General features: G+C 38.7%; 2 protein-coding genes across 3 annotated transcripts; both read right to left on the bottom strand.

Annotated features, from left to right (window-relative positions):
- Positions 1-464: 464 nt before the first annotated feature.
- LOC110048138 (adipocyte enhancer-binding protein 1-like) lies at positions 465-6,818 on the bottom strand. Its single transcript, XM_020753924.2, has 5 exons — positions 6,477-6,818; positions 5,151-5,262; positions 4,039-4,367; positions 2,577-2,715; positions 465-1,556 (listed from the first exon to the last, which is right to left on the bottom strand). Exons 1-4 carry the CDS (start codon positions 6,816-6,818, stop codon positions 2,578-2,580), a joined length of 921 nt encoding a protein of 306 aa, XP_020609583.2. The 3' UTR covers positions 465-1,556; position 2,577.
- A 1,323-nt stretch (positions 6,819-8,141) lies between these two features.
- On the bottom strand, positions 8,142-14,000 carry LOC110048137 (retinoschisin-like). Of its 2 annotated transcripts, none has more exons than XM_089297919.1 (5): positions 13,635-14,000; positions 11,950-12,061; positions 10,849-11,177; positions 8,941-9,079; positions 8,142-8,252 (listed from the first exon to the last, which is right to left on the bottom strand). In XM_089297919.1, the coding sequence occupies exons 1-4, from the start codon at positions 13,977-13,979 to the stop codon at positions 8,942-8,944; spliced, it is 924 nt and encodes a 307-aa protein (XP_089154045.1). In that variant the 5' UTR covers positions 13,980-14,000; the 3' UTR covers positions 8,142-8,252; position 8,941. The 2 variants fall into 2 exon arrangements, with proteins under 2 accessions (XP_089154045.1, XP_089154044.1); XM_089297918.1 differs by lacking the exon at positions 8,142-8,252 and adding an exon at positions 8,299-8,394.
- Between the last annotated feature and the right edge of the window lie 1,444 nt (positions 14,001-15,444).

Raw genomic sequence — 15,444 nt, 5'->3', positions numbered from 1 at the left:
CGAGCTCGGGCACCCCGATTTTTTTCCAGTTATTTTAATCAACTTATCATTAGCTTAGCGTGAGAAAAGACTGATCTGATTTCTATTGCTGAAAACTGAGTAAATAAGGAAAATAGCAGCTGCACTATAGTCTTTTCTATTTTGCAGTTTGATAGCCGTGGCAAGCAATTTGGTTTCAATATTTTAACAAGGATTCAGCTTTCTGCCAAAATCAAACTTAAAAAGTTTATTTGTGTCCGACACAAGTATCAACTGTAGTTTGAGGCGTGTTTTCATGAGTCTGGGCTCACAAAGAGTTTACAATAACTTGGAATGCGTTCTTGTAATAAGCATATAATGCTAAAATGGGACATTTTCAATGCCTCACTGCTCCTTAACGAGCATGGGCACCCCCCCCCTTTTTTTTATTTTATAATTAAAGTTCTCATATGATAAATATTCTGTGGACAAAGTTTGAACAAAAATCTGTTGACAGTTTTATTTCAGGGTAACTACCTTAATTTCTTCTTTGTGCGGTATTTTGGATGTTAAAAAGTATTTGTGTTACACGGCCGGTTAGCCGAGTATTCTGACTTGCATTTGATTTACAGCAATGTAAAATAATTTACAGTTTTGTTGACATAAGCCTGCACTTATATTTCATTTGTATCAGGTTTATGTAAGTTTATATTTAGACAGATGTTTAAACACGGCCCCTTGGCCTAGTCAAGAATTATATTTTGCAAAATGGTAAATAAAACACCGCTTTATATAACGAGCAGTGTGCCGTGAGGTTAATTCAGGCAACATAAAACGTCAGCGAAACAGTTTTACTTCTTTGTAATTCGACCGGTTGGAATTGAAATCAGAGTGATACTTCAATACGCTGGATATATGTTAATATATTTCTTTTGACCTGTGTGAAGCTTAGAATAAGGCTGGAGAATTCCAAAAGTGTATATTTACCCGTGCGTGGTTTAATATAGCGATGACCACCTCAGCGATCGCCTTTCTTTCGCCTCAGTTGAGATCGATAAAAGTTATTCGATGACTCTACCCCCATGGAAAATTTTGTGTCACAGGCGGTCATGTGACCAGTCGCAAACAGGGTCTTTCTTCTAACGACCAAGGGAGGCAGAAGGGAGAGAACCTGGGAACGAGGTTGGCGTTAGCCAACTGTCTCTTTCGTATCCAATCTTAACCATTCCCCTTCATTATTTTGGTTTTTTATTGTCTTTTCGGTGTCTCAATCAGCCAAACAAAGATCATTTTGTATGGTAAAAATAGAGTTAAAGAATTTCTTCTCAATTTTGTTTCTCTGGAAGTCGCAAGCATCATTCATTGATTTTTTTCTTAGTTTTGATTCTTTTTACGGAAACGTTTTAATTTTATATTTCTTCACATCTATCCGCTTTTAGCTATACTTGCTCTGCTGCATTGCTAGGCAATAAACGCTATAACCGTCGCATTATGACTTTGATTAGCTATTAGAGGAAAGAAACACTGAATTTCTCTGTGCACCACCCCTTGATTGAGAGTCCGTCCTACGTGGTGTATACTTGTGACTGTCGGAAAACCTGTAACAAGGAAAAAATGACAGCGTCAAGTGTTTTGAATTGTTTTGCATTGACAGTAAAAGCTATCAAATTAGTTCAATAACTTGACTTTTAATCTTTTGAGATCTAATATCATGCTAGCTTTATCAACTACCGTCTCTGTGCACAGAAAATCTAGCCTGACCGTGTCGCTAGCTTGATAGACTGCTGACAGTCTGTTTTTCTATCGACGTTAGGCAGGAAGTATGAGGAGAGAAGTTTTGGCTTAAAAGGGATTGAGACGGGATGGGCGCTGCACTCACAAGCAATAAAACGCCAAACACGGATTAATATACACTCGTTGGACCATAAGAGAAAACCCGACGCGAGTAGTCTGTTATCTTGATCGCTCCACTCCTTCTCTCGCTCAGCGCCACGACATCACATGTCTAGTTTATTTCATTCAACTTCAAATCAAACGCTCTTTTGTGTGCACAGAGAGTACAGTGAGGAGCTAAATATCCGCAGGCATACATCCCGAACGAAGACTGGGAACTAGCAAGTGGCTCTGGTTCCCAGAGTCGCCCGTGTATTGTTAGCCGAAAGTGGTTCTGGGACTAGATTGTCTAGATTCTTCTAAAACCTTCGATAACAGCATCAGAAGACCTTAACAGATTTTAACAAAAGAGATATAAAAGAAAAATAAAATTCTGGCTGGAAGTGGCATTCACATGTTTTTTGTTATGTAGGACTTCCTGAAAATTCTTCCCGTAACCCAGTTTTTAACTTCCTCAACGACTGTTGGTAATTGATCGAACTGCTTTAGCGCCCAGTTTTCCCTTGAGCGGTCGGGCGTTCATTTTGGCTATGATTTATCGTTTGTACCGTTATGGTCAAATACTTTGGCAAACAATAGCCAATTAAAGGAAGAAAAAATAATTTGGGATATTTCACAAAAGACTTAACAGTTGGGCTCTTTTACTCACTCAAAAATGTGGTAAGCTATCTTAAAAAACCCCTAATCATGTTCATGCCATACATTTTTTTCCAAGGTAACCTCACCCTAGCAAGTATAGAGCTCCATTCTCATGGATATATGAGTGTTCCACTTAGTTGGACAGACCCGAATGTAGCGAGCTTCAATGATCGGCTTAAGGTCATGACAAACAACTGTATCCGTGTCTGTGTTCCCCTGAAAACTCTGAGTGAAAGAAAAGACAGCCGATCATTACATATTGAAACTGTCTTTCATATTATCTTGATTATTTTAAAGATTTTCAGGATCTTTGCACGGCAGAGGTTCTATCTCGGATCAATTTTTTCTATGCGGCAGATATCAGCTGTTCAGTTTTGTACTACTGTTTTCGGGATTGTTTAAGTCTGAAATTAGGGAGTTTAAGCAATGACGACGTCGACGCCAAGGACGACACTTAGTAAAAAATGAATTTATAATTTACCTTGGAATTTCATATTTTTCTTGATCTTTTCAGTTCACCAATCGGTCTAAAAACCTGCTTAAGGTCATTCCCCAGTATTGCATTGCGCATCCCTACTGCGCATAATTTAACGCGTGCTTAGCGCGCGCGCATTAAAAAATGGCGGCTTTTTCTTTACGGCTGGACCTTGCCATAGAGGTAAATCGTCATTTTCTCGCAAACGAGTATAGTGACCTATCATCTTTTTCTGTTATTTGAATTGAGTAATAAATTTCTCTGTGTAAAATAAATATGGACCAATTCTCTGTGTAGAACAAAAAACAATCGTCGGAAACGTGAATTTGGCGAGCAATCGTGACTTTAATCATGGTGCTATTGTAAGGATTTATTGGAAATAAACAAGATGCTGTTGCTCCTAAACGAACATGGGGACCCCTTATTTTTATTTCAGAATTTAAGTTCCTATAATATAAACAATCAAAAGTTTCACAAAAATCTCAGTGCGGAATGACCTTAAACTAAATATGTAAAGCCAGCGATCAATTCCTAAAGAAAATGCGAAAAAATTAGCGGTCGTAGCTCACGTTCTCCAAAAACACAGAACTTGGTCATTTCACGTTCGTCGTTTTGCAGAGAACAGCTACAAAATGTACAAAGATTTATAATGCACGTGCGCAGCCACTGTCCTGCTCATTAAACTTTTTGTTTGCTGACGTTCTCGTTGCCGTTACCGTCGTTGTCTGTTAGAAGTTCTCCAACCGCTTTTCCGAGTTTGATGCATGTTTAGTTTAAGTCACCACCTTTTTTTATTTTGTGCGATTAGAATTAAATTACATTGAATTGAATTACATTAAATTAGCTTTAAAAAATTAGCATTACGTGTGTGCTTTGAATCTTGATTTGTTGGTTGGTTATATTTAGTTTGTGCTTTGCTGATCAACATTCAACCTGACAATAGACTTTTACATTTGCTTTTTCCCAATTTCTGACATGATGAACGCGGTGTTCGAAACGTCAAGAAACAGGAAAATGGACAAATGTGGTGCTACGTCAAAAGAGAAACCTGACCAAAAACTATTGAACCACACCGTATATGAATGATCTCCATTCCTGTAAAACTTGAAGGTGTGTACATCTTCGCCATACTGCAGCTTGTATTGTGTAACCCACTGTCCAGGAGTATATCCGTTTCTTCCTTGTGTCGCTATTCGTGTTATTCTTGTCGTTTGTTGAAGATCCACCTGCAGCCACTGATTGTCATCATTCGTTTGAGCTGACCAGCCCCCAGTCTTCCCTCCGCCAGCTTTAAAGTGTAACCTGGCCTTTTGGGCAGCGTAATTCCTAGCAAAAACTGATGAGGCGCTTATCTGCGAGTCAAGAATTGTACGGTCTTCCATACCCAAGGGTACTGGACACACTGAATGATGAAAGAGCCGAGTTTCGTAAACCGGCAACACACGTCACACCTTAAGTTCATCTCAAATATGTTTACTAATTTCAGAAACTTTGGTGATTATCTTAACTTTTGCGCATTTCTCAAGAAAGAAATCTTTGAACTTCTCCCACCTGTAGCCTTACCCGGTTATAATTGAATGAAGGGGGGAAAGGAGAAACACAATCACTGAGGTGTTACTCGTAGAGAAAGAAAACATAGCATCGAGGTTGAGGGATGAAGAAATGATTTCCCTCATTTTAGTCGGCCATGTTGGAATTTTGATATTTCGAAATTGTTATATTGCTTAGTAAAACAAGAAATATCTTTCGACATGCCTTGCTCGCAGTGCCTGCCGGCATATACCGCGGTACCGCTGTATTTGTGGCCCTCGGCAAGATTTCTGCATGACCCACCATTCCGACAAGGAATTTGTACACAGTGGCTAACATCTATGAAAGATAAGAATTTCTAAGTCTTCAAGCTTATTTATTTTTTGATTACAGGAGAAGTATAGTAAGAAATGTTTCACCAACATGTGTTGCCAATGTTTTATTCGGGTAAAGTTTATAGGAGTCTATGGCTGGCTAATCTCTCCAGTCTATTTTTCATAACGTTTCAAGGAAACTCAGTTTTACATTTCGATGATCTTTGTGCTGTTTCGCATAAAACTAGTCTCTTTTCCATACCCAAAATTCTTGAAAACCTTAATATAAGACCGTTTCAAACCCATCTACCCCCCCCCCCCCTTAATTATAAACACCGCACCTGCGCAATAGTTCCCACTCCAGGCATCCTTACACTTGCGTTTGAACAGTTTGGACACTTCAATGAACTCCCATGAGCCCGCATTCAAACAGCCGGTCAGCTGACAGTCATGCTGTAGAAAAATAAGAGTGTGCACAAAATTGTACGATCATTCTAGACGAGGTGTTAGAAAGTAGGTGTGTTTAATGGGTCATTCACGAGTTGCTTTTGCCTCCGTTTCAAAACGAGTCTTGGTGCATGAGTCTTTATTTGCATGAAAACGAAAGGGCAGGTGAAACATATTTTCATAGGGGTCTGCCTCGTCCCTAGTCGTTCACACGATAGTGAAAAATATAATAATTAACTAGTGGGAAGGGGCGCAGGGAATTTCCCTCTTTTGTCCTTCCCATCACTCCCTACGCTCGCGCTCCGCACTCGCTATCAGCTCCCGCTCGCGCATTCTTGCTCACTCCCAGACTCCCTATCGCCCCTTGCGCTAAGAAAAAAAAAAAAGAAAATCCTGTGGAGGAGGCAGCATAGGGACGGTTTAGCACTAAGCCTCGTTTTCACACAGAGGCAATGGGTAAACTCAGAAATGGCCTTTGGTATAGAAACGTTTTTATATTAAATAATAAACAAAACAAAGTTAAAAAAGTTATCAAATGTTTTTTCCAGCTGCTTGTTTCTCAGAGTTGTCAGATTTATTCAGACGACTCTGAGAACTGTTATAACACACTTTGGATTTATGTCGACACAAGTAATCTATTTGTGATATGGATAAAAGAGTAATGTATTTTGTCCATATAAAAACAAACTTCCAGTCAAATATAAATGAATAATATATCGTGGGTAATCATAATGCAAGCAAAGTTTTATCAATTCAATTTTAATATTTATTTAATCAACATTTACATGACGGTGTTGATAACTTTAAACTGAGATCCTCCCATTCAGACTCTCTCAGGTATTCTTTTTGACAGTAAAAAATTCTTCTATTTATTTGAATACGTCAGTACATTTAATGTCAGCTTTTGTGACTTTTGTGATAACACATATGTTGACTGTTTACCTTCTCTCTAGCTTTAATTTTAATCTAAAACCCGACTTTGACATATCCTACAAGACAATTGTAATTACCGGTCAAGGTGATTGAATTCTGATCAGAAAAAAATCAGAAAATCCTTCAACATATGATTTAGAATATTTTCAAAAATGTACAGCCATACCAAAATCCAAACCTTATCTAGCAACTTTATACAGTTTGCGTTTAGTTCCACTTTCAAACTTAACAAAAAGCTCAAGTCGGGTTGTTTGTCTTTTCTCAAACTAAATAAGTGATTCTCTTACCTTTATATCGTAAAATTGAGAATATACTGTTTCTTCATCGTATTGTAGCTCTTTTCCTTCCATAGGCGACTCTACTCCTCTGTCGTTTAGCTCACAAACTCCTTCAGTCTCGTCCAAATTGGAACTTTTCCGGAAATTTGTTGAAACGCATCGAGGGTTTCTTTGACACTTCAAGCCACAAGATACCAGACTGGCAGAGTGAAATGTGTTGAAGGTGAAGCCTTTAAGCCGGCGATGATTACGAGTTATTACGGGACGAGATAAAGAGTTTTCATCCCAAGCAATTGTTTCAGATACAAATATTTTACACAATACTACAAAAACGAAACGTATAGAATTCATTTTGAATTTTTCTTTGACTGCAAAAGTGATCCACCGTGTTTTGATAATGCTCGACAAAAGAATTACAACTTGTTTTTTTTAAATTACTAATGTTTACATTAACAACTATATGAAAAGAGAATTAATTAAGGTATAAAAAATATTACTGAGAAACGCAAATGTTATTATCACTGACACGAAATGATGGTATGTGTAATAAAGCTTGGTTAATCTACTACCCAGATCTCACTCTGACGCTGGAAACCGTGGGAGACCACGTAGGGTTGGTTTCGAGGGATTGTTGAAAACAAGTTGTAATAAAAACAATTGGACCATCAATACTTGACATTTCTTGGAAAATTTTGTCGTTAGAGTGTAAAGAATTTAACAAATGGAGTCACAGTAAGTTTCTTGTGTAGAAATCGAACCTGTATGACCTCAACTCACAGTGCTCTAGTCCACTTAACGTCTTTTTCGATTCGGCAAATGTTTTCTCCGGCCTGCTTTCTTGTCACTGTGTCATCATTCATGTTGTCATAGCAACTGAGCATACGCCTTTGATCTCTTACGTGGTACAATTCGATAAATTAAGTACTGCTGAGATGACTCAGCTGTAACATTGAATGATTGCGTGGAGGATAGTTACGGCATAAATTCAAAGGATTGAGTATTTCTAGACCCTCCTGGGATGTCCGAAACTAGGACAACATTCTGAAAAAAACTTATTTTACTGTTGTCTTTATTATGCCAAAGTCTGATAAAGTCACTTTCCATGATTCTAAAACAAAAAATGAAGTCTACCGGTGCTATTCCTCACCCCAAGCCTCTCTCTCCCTTATTTCCCTCCGCCGTTTTTATGCGGTGCGCCCCAGCTAACTGAACGCCTAAAAGAGGCTATCTGATGGTTAGTCAATGTGTTATGCTGATATCATTTAACCAACATGCTAGATGTATCCACGATTATTTTACTAAGCGTGTATTCAGAGCACAACTGTCATTGAATAGATCAGTGCTTATATATTTTCTCATGACTCAGAGCTGGAAAATCTGCGTTTACGTATACTAAGAATCTTTAACACGAAAAACATATTATTCTCACTGCCGTTGAAAGTTAATTTCTGAATTTAAAGTTTAATACTAAGCTAACATATGCAAAATTTTACACGCTATTGGGCGTTACCCCTGAAATATTTAGCCATGACTCAAAACGTCCACTGCCGGTTTGAATAAGAAAATTGTTATTTTTGATGCGTTCTTCAAGTTTCTTTACGACAATTTTGTCCATGGCAAAAACAGTCTAAGGTTTATTTTGTCAGTTCGGTGCGGTCTCAGCCATCATTTTGTGATGTTTGTCGAGGAGCCAATAAATTCCAGATTTCCTCGTAACAGTCCGCTTTTCGCTACACTAGTTCAATCGACCATCCAAGCTGACTCCTCTAGCGTCCCACTATGATCCTGTAGTGAAGGAGAAAGAAAGGTAGGAAAAGGGTTTATCTTTGTCTTTGTTGTTTCTTTCCAAACCACAAGTACTTTCCCTTGATTTCAGTGACGGTCCACTTTTAGTTATATATTACCCTTGTTATGCGTGTCGGACAACCTGTAATAAGCCGGAAAATAAACTGCATCAATTAGTTTTGAATTGGCAGAATATAATTAGAATATCAACTAATTTCTCCCACGCTTTCTCCCGCTCAACACCGTGTCATTATTTGCAATGGTTATTGGTGTCATTTGAGATAACCTCAGCTCACCCCTTGATGTGCAAATATTTGCAATGTTGCTTCTCTGTGCAAACCAAAGATGGCGGAAAAATGTCTTCAAAGCCTTTCGGGCAAGACTTCCCTTGCATTTATTTGTGAACAATTCTTTCATCAATCTTATTTAAGTCAATTTTGACCTCGTCCCATGGGTCGGGCATTTGCTGTCTTCCCGAAGCTCCTCCGCGGGGATTTGTACCAATGTCCTGTACAAAATTTGGGGGAGGAGAGATAAGCGGGCTTAAAATTGTCGGAGCTATAAAGCCTGGGAACCTGCACGTGGGGCTTCATTCCAAAGCCTGATCAATTTTGCGTCTGTATTCAGTTCAGCGAACTCCTCGTTATTGAATATGCAGTTTTAAAGATCACAAGTGGCTTTAACTTACCTTAACAAGTATAGAGTTCCATTCTCATTGATATGTGTCCATACCATTTCGTCGGACGAACTCGAATGTAGCGAGCTTCGATGATCGGGTTCAGGTCATGATAAACAACTGTGTCCATGTCTGTGTTCCCTTGAAATAGCTGAGTGAAACAGAAAATCTCTAGATGCAAACTGTATTTAGCAGAGACTCTGAGTAAAATTGAAAATCATCAGTTTTCTTCATTAGGCAGTCTCTGAATTTCCCACTGCGTTTCCTGTTCGGCTTTCAACTTAATTTTTTTTTTTTTTAGAATTATCAAGTAATCATAATTACATTGTAGAATGAGGCTTAGCCTGTGTGGCAACCGTAAACGGGGAAGGAGCAAGTTAGTAGGGGTGTTTGGAAAACCCGACTGGTAGCGAATATCGAATAGTCCCGAACAGCGAATAGCGAACAGTACGAATAGTGCGAATTGTTGCAAATCGTAGCAAATAGGGTACCCAGTATCTCGCAGTCAACTTCGCAGCAAAGTGGGATGGGATTTTCCCGCTAAAAATCACAGACGCTTATCAGGACAAAAGGTGTTTCTAAACGTATTTTTTTCTGTTTTCACCTCTGCAAAAGCGTAAATACGTCTTTATTAGATCTTATTAGGTTATCCTTGTGTTTTCCGTTTTCTTAATGCCGGTGATGGACAACCCTAGCCTGAGTCCTGAAAAGAAAGGGTAATAAATTCACTGAAATTCTGTTGCTTATTTGGATAATTAATTAACGCTAGATAAAGCTTAGATGTTTTTGTTTTTATAACCGGTTATCAGAGTAGCTAATTTGTGTCTTTTCAGTTTATAAACTAACCACAGACCACTTGCCTCATATTTGCATTTTATTGCTTTTTCACAAAACGTGCTTGGTCGAATTTATCAGCGTCCGCGGATAAACACCATTGTTCCAAATGATCAATTTCAACGAATCCAGATCAGTTTTGAACTTAAGTGGCGACTATTGACGACTATTCGTCAATATTCGCGATTGTTCTCGACTGTTCGCGACTATTCGCGACCGTTCGCGACTATTCTCTGATCGGGTTTTCCAGACACCCAGTAAAGAGGCATAAAACGCATCTCCCCTCCTTCCATCCGCGCTTTGCCTCCCCTTTCCCTGTTTAACGCCATCTACGTACGCACACTTAATGAGGCTAAAAAGTAAAAACAGAAATTCCCAGGAGTGGATGTTAATGAGATGTACGGACGCTCCTTATGATAAGCATCACAAAGTGACCGAAGAGTCTTCACCGATAAATGTCCACCAATGCATGCATAGTTCTTGTCCTTTAACAAATGAAGTAATGTGGAAATGTCAAATAGCCCAGCGAAATATGAAGTACTTATCAAACAGGTCTTGCGTTCAGTCGTCATGCAGGACATAAGTGTAAACAGTCAACACTAATGGGACATTTTCTTTCCTGACGTGACCTAAAAAATTTTGCTATATTTTGTAACATGAAGAACACTGTGTTCGAAACGTCACGAAATAGAAATACAAGTGTGTTCTCATTTCAGTAGAAAATACATTGTTCTTTCCCCTGCAATGGTTCGGACATTCGTTATAGGAATCTGCTGCTGTGCGTGGCGAGTGCAGGCGCAAACTCAAATGCATTGATCGGGCGGCGAGGCTCCCGCGTCTACTTCCGTCGCCCTTTACGTAACCCTGCGCCGACAGTCACGTCATTCAGTTGATTCTCTCCATCTAAAAACACTTACGAGCTTCTGTAGAGTAAAGAGGAGCATAAGGAAGCTGCTCCAAATTTAAAAAGTTCCCCTAAATTGGAAAAGTCGCCCAACAGTCGCCGAGCATCTTAGGGACAGCCCTATAAGTACCAGCTAGTACCTCCCCCCCCCCCCCCAACCCCCGGCAGCTACTGAATCATACCGTATCTAAATGTTCTCCATTTTGCCCGTAAAACTTGAAGGTGTATCCATCTTCACCGTACTGCAGCTTGTATTGTGTAACCCACTGGTTGTAAGCATTCCTTCCTTGTGTCGCTATTCCTGTTATTCTTGTCGTTTGTTGAAGATCCACCTGCAGCCACTGACTATTGTCATTAAGCAGAGATGACCAGCTACCAGTCTTCCCCCCTCCAGCTTTGAAATGTAACCTGGCCTGCTGGGCGGCATGATTTGCCCGCCAAGTTGACGAGGCGCTTATTTGAGAGTCATGAATAGCTCCGCTCTCCATTCCGAGGGGTACTGGAGTACACACTGCGCGAAAACAAATTATTTTCAACATCAAAAAGCTGTTAACGTTAAAATTGTTTTGTGCATAAGTGTTCCTGATGTGAAGTTTACATGAAATAATTCATATATGAATAGTGCTCCTGATATAAAACTACGGACAGAATTTAGTGGTGGGGCAGGTAGAGTGAAATCTCATTCTTTTTAAAGCGTTCACAATTCAATAAATAAAACTTTGCTTTGATTCTTTCCATGTTTATACGTATTTTGGCCTTCTTGCAGTTTTCTCACTATAAGAAATGCAGAACAGAGACGAAAGACCAGAGTTCTCGGTTCTTGGTTCGCGGTATTTTTCTCTGTACAGTGGCATTCATAGTCAGCACGATTCCTAAACATGACACGTCATTCAAACAAGGATCACCTACACAGCAGTTAATAAGTACCTTCAAGAGATGAGACCTACCATTGTGATACCTCTTTATTAAAGTGTTCAACATTGAATTGCCCCAGTGTGTTTTCAACAAATATTCACTCTTCGCTCAACAAACTTCGGTAAAACACCCTTTGAAAACACGTTTGCCAAGAAAATGTCAAGTCATAATGTGATCAAAAAGGGCGACAGCAAAATGTTTCCTAATATTCTAATGAAAAGTCACAAACAAAGTTTGACAACAATAGTTGAGCGTTGTTTAAGAAGTTATCAGCGAAGGCACTTTTAAGTCTTCCATCCACCCTCCACCCTCCCCCTCCCCAACCCCATCCTCAGGCTAAATAGGGTTAATTACAATTAATATCACACCTCGGCAATAATTTCCATTCCAGGCCTCCTCACACTTGCATTTGAAAACTTCAGACCCTCCAGTGAACACGCATGAACCTGCATTCAAGCAGCCAGTCAGCTGACAGTCGTGCTGCATAAAAGTGGAAAATAGCCGTTATTGCTAGGCAAGGGTTTATAGCCTCTTTCACAGTTATTTTTTCTTATCATTCAATGCATTTTTTCTTTCTTTTTATTGGCCGAGAGCCCACCACGTGACCTGCAAAATAACTACCTACAAATAATGGTCTGCTCATGCGCAGTACCGTCTAAATGTGTTTTGCTGCAAATGATATTCTGCTCATGCGTAATTGCAACCACGCCCTTGAGTGAAAAATGGTGGATCGCTTCCCTGAACTGTAAGAGAGTGATTTGTATATGAAAACAAACTTGGTGACGTACCGAGTGGTAAAACAATTATTGAACTCGGTTATCGCAAGATATCATGATTTGTCAGTGTCTCGCAGATCAATAATTGATCTCCTCGCCACTGACAAATCACGATATTTTGCTCAGCCTCGTCCAATAATTGTTAAATTAATATTAGTCCATTACCCGACGTGGATGCGGGGTTATCAGTCCACAGACCTTTTTTTTTCTGAGTTATTTTTCTTTAATTCGAGCGCAACGCTCGAGAGAGACCGCGAGGTGGGTGAAAAGATTAATATTTTTACTTTTCCCAGCCTCCTCTCCCTCCCCTTTACGTTTTCGCTCGTTCCTATCCCCCGCGGTTAATATTTTGCTTGCGATCTCGACGAAACCAACACAAAATAGAGGGTCTGTGGACAGCTTAGATGCGAGGCAATTTCATTAATATACTGATGAAATTGCTCGAAATCGTCTTAATCACGTTGGGTTATATCATGATGCAAATAAGAAAAAGTAACCGTCCAAAGATTATTCTGTTTTGTGTTGACTCCTTCGCTTCATTTGTATGGCTTCTTTAAAAAAAAAGAATATAAAGATAAGCATGTATTTAATTTTAAGAAAACGATTTTTTCGTATATAAGTGACATACAGAAACAAATGGAGTTATAGCAGAAAACAATAGCACTCGTCGGTTATGGCGATCAAACTACAACAAAAAAAAGCACTGATTTTATCTTTTTGTCTTAAAGTTTGTTATCAGACTACTAGGTAATTTTTTTTGTAATTCAGTAATTTAGTGATCTATGTATGATATGGATAAAAGTGTAATGCACGTAAAAGCATAATTCAAACTCGTCTTTGAGTCCTTTGACATATGCGATAAAACGGTAATTACCGGCCGACATGAATGAATTATGATCCAAAACTGAAAAACCTGAATGAACGAACGAACGAACGAACGAACCAATGAATGAATGAATGAATGAATGAATGAATGAATGAATGAATGAATGAATGAATGAATGAATGAATGGATGGATGGATGGATGGATGTATGGATGAATGGATGAATGAATGAATACTTTATTGAACCTCCCCAATGGGGCTTTTCAGAAACAATAATAATTATAAATCTAACACAAATGATATGGAATATTTAAAAACTTTTTAACCATAACAAAATTAAAAGCCTATGTAGCAGCTTGGTCTCATTTTCAAACTCAAAACGAAACAGGTGAATTCAGCTTGTTTGTGTACTTCACGTGATCTTTCTTTATTTAACTAACTTATTTTCTTACCTTCATGTCGTAAAACTGGGTATAAATTGATTTTTCATCGTACTCTAGCTCTTTTCCTTCGATAGGCCATACTGCTCCTCTGTCGTTCAACTCACAAACTCCTTTACTTTCGTCCAAACTTGAAACTTTGCGGAAATTTGTCGAAACGCATCGAGGGTTTCTTTGACACTTCAAGCCACAAGATACCAGACTGGCAGAGTGAAATGTGTTGAAGGTGAAGCCTTTAAGCCGGCGATGATTACGAGTTAGTACGGGACGAGACAGAGAGTTTTCATCCCAAGCAATTGCTTGAGATGATAGGATTTCACACAAAAATATTACAACGAGGAAAGGTATAGAATCCATTTTGAATTATTATTTGACTTTAAAAACAAATACCGTCTTTTAATAGTGCTTGACAAAAGAACTAAAATTAATTTTGTAAATTCCTGATGTTTACTTTCTTATCTATATAAAAGAGAACTTATTACGGCATGTAAATAACAGCGAGAAGTGCAAATACTATTACCACTGACACAAAATGATGGTGAGTGTTATTAATCTTGGCTAATCTCCTACCCAGATCTCACTCTTTCTGAACATGTAAACCGCTTGGGAGACCTGGGCTCGACACTAAGGCTTGGAACTTGTTAAGTCAGTAACAATATATATCTTAAATAGTGGGGAAAAAAGAGAAAAATTCCCAAAAGGGAACGGCACGGCGCGAGAGTACCCGTGCGAGGCGCTTCCCAGAATTATATGTAAAGAATAAGGTGAGCTATTTACAAGGCATGTAATAACAAAAGAAAAAGCTATTTACAGGAATATTAAAGCTATAAGAAAAATATGAAACACTGACACTTGAAAGAAAATTAGAAAAAGGAAAATTAGCTTCCATGACAGGAACAGTCCTTAACTATGAAAACCATTCGAGCAGACGACCTCTAACGCCATATGATCTTAGTTTCGCTAATACGATTTGATGGTCAACGGAACAGAAAGCCTTTATTAGCGAAATCATGATGTAAAATTTCAGTTTGTACATTTTTGTTATCTAAAAATAACTTGAGGGATTACCTTGAGAATAAGGTCCATATGGGAGATGGAACCTGTCTTACCCATCATCCTCTCCTGGCTTTAAAATTAAAACAACATTGTAAGGAAACGTGGTTCACAGTTGTCTTTTATATGAACATTTGTAAGCTGAGAAATTGACCGTTGAGTCTTTTATAAATGGCGAATGTGTCATACTACTATTATTCATAATTCTTGAAATAATGCAGGTATAAAGCTTATTTCAAATAGCCGACATGACAGATGCAGCCAAGTTTATTGTACTTAATTTGTGTTCAGAACAACAGTGTTGTTGAATAGATCATTGCCAGTGGTCTCTTCAGCTTCTCATGACTGCTGGAAAATTAACCTGAAAGCAAAAAATATATTTTAAACTATCAATGTCGTTGATTTAGAATTTACTGAGGCTTTGAAATCAAAGATGGTAAGGCCTTATCAACCATTTTGCTCCATGCTGTTTGGCCACGCCCTGGCCTGCTTGACAACACCTCATTGTAAAAGGTGTTCATTCCAATAAATCTGTGTAAATGATCTCCTTCCTACGTGCAAACTGGGAGACGACAGAGCTAGAATCGATCGCGCTAAATAACTGCAGGCGAAGAGAACGTCATGAGCGAAGACAGAAAACTTACAGGAGGGAACGTAAATTTGGTGGCATCGTGACAGCTTTGAAACATAACTCTTTCCGTTTTTTAACCCGAGTATCAGACTCGTCGGGGAAATTTTATGATCTGACATTACTGTGCAAAATGCCCGT

This window comes from Orbicella faveolata, unplaced genomic scaffold (assembly GCF_042242905.1).
Source record: "Orbicella faveolata isolate gen_17 unplaced genomic scaffold, um_ofav_v1 contig_3, whole genome shotgun sequence".
NCBI classification, from domain to species: domain Eukaryota; kingdom Metazoa; phylum Cnidaria; class Anthozoa; order Scleractinia; family Merulinidae; genus Orbicella; species Orbicella faveolata.
This window is presented reverse-complemented; position numbering and strand designations above follow the sequence as displayed.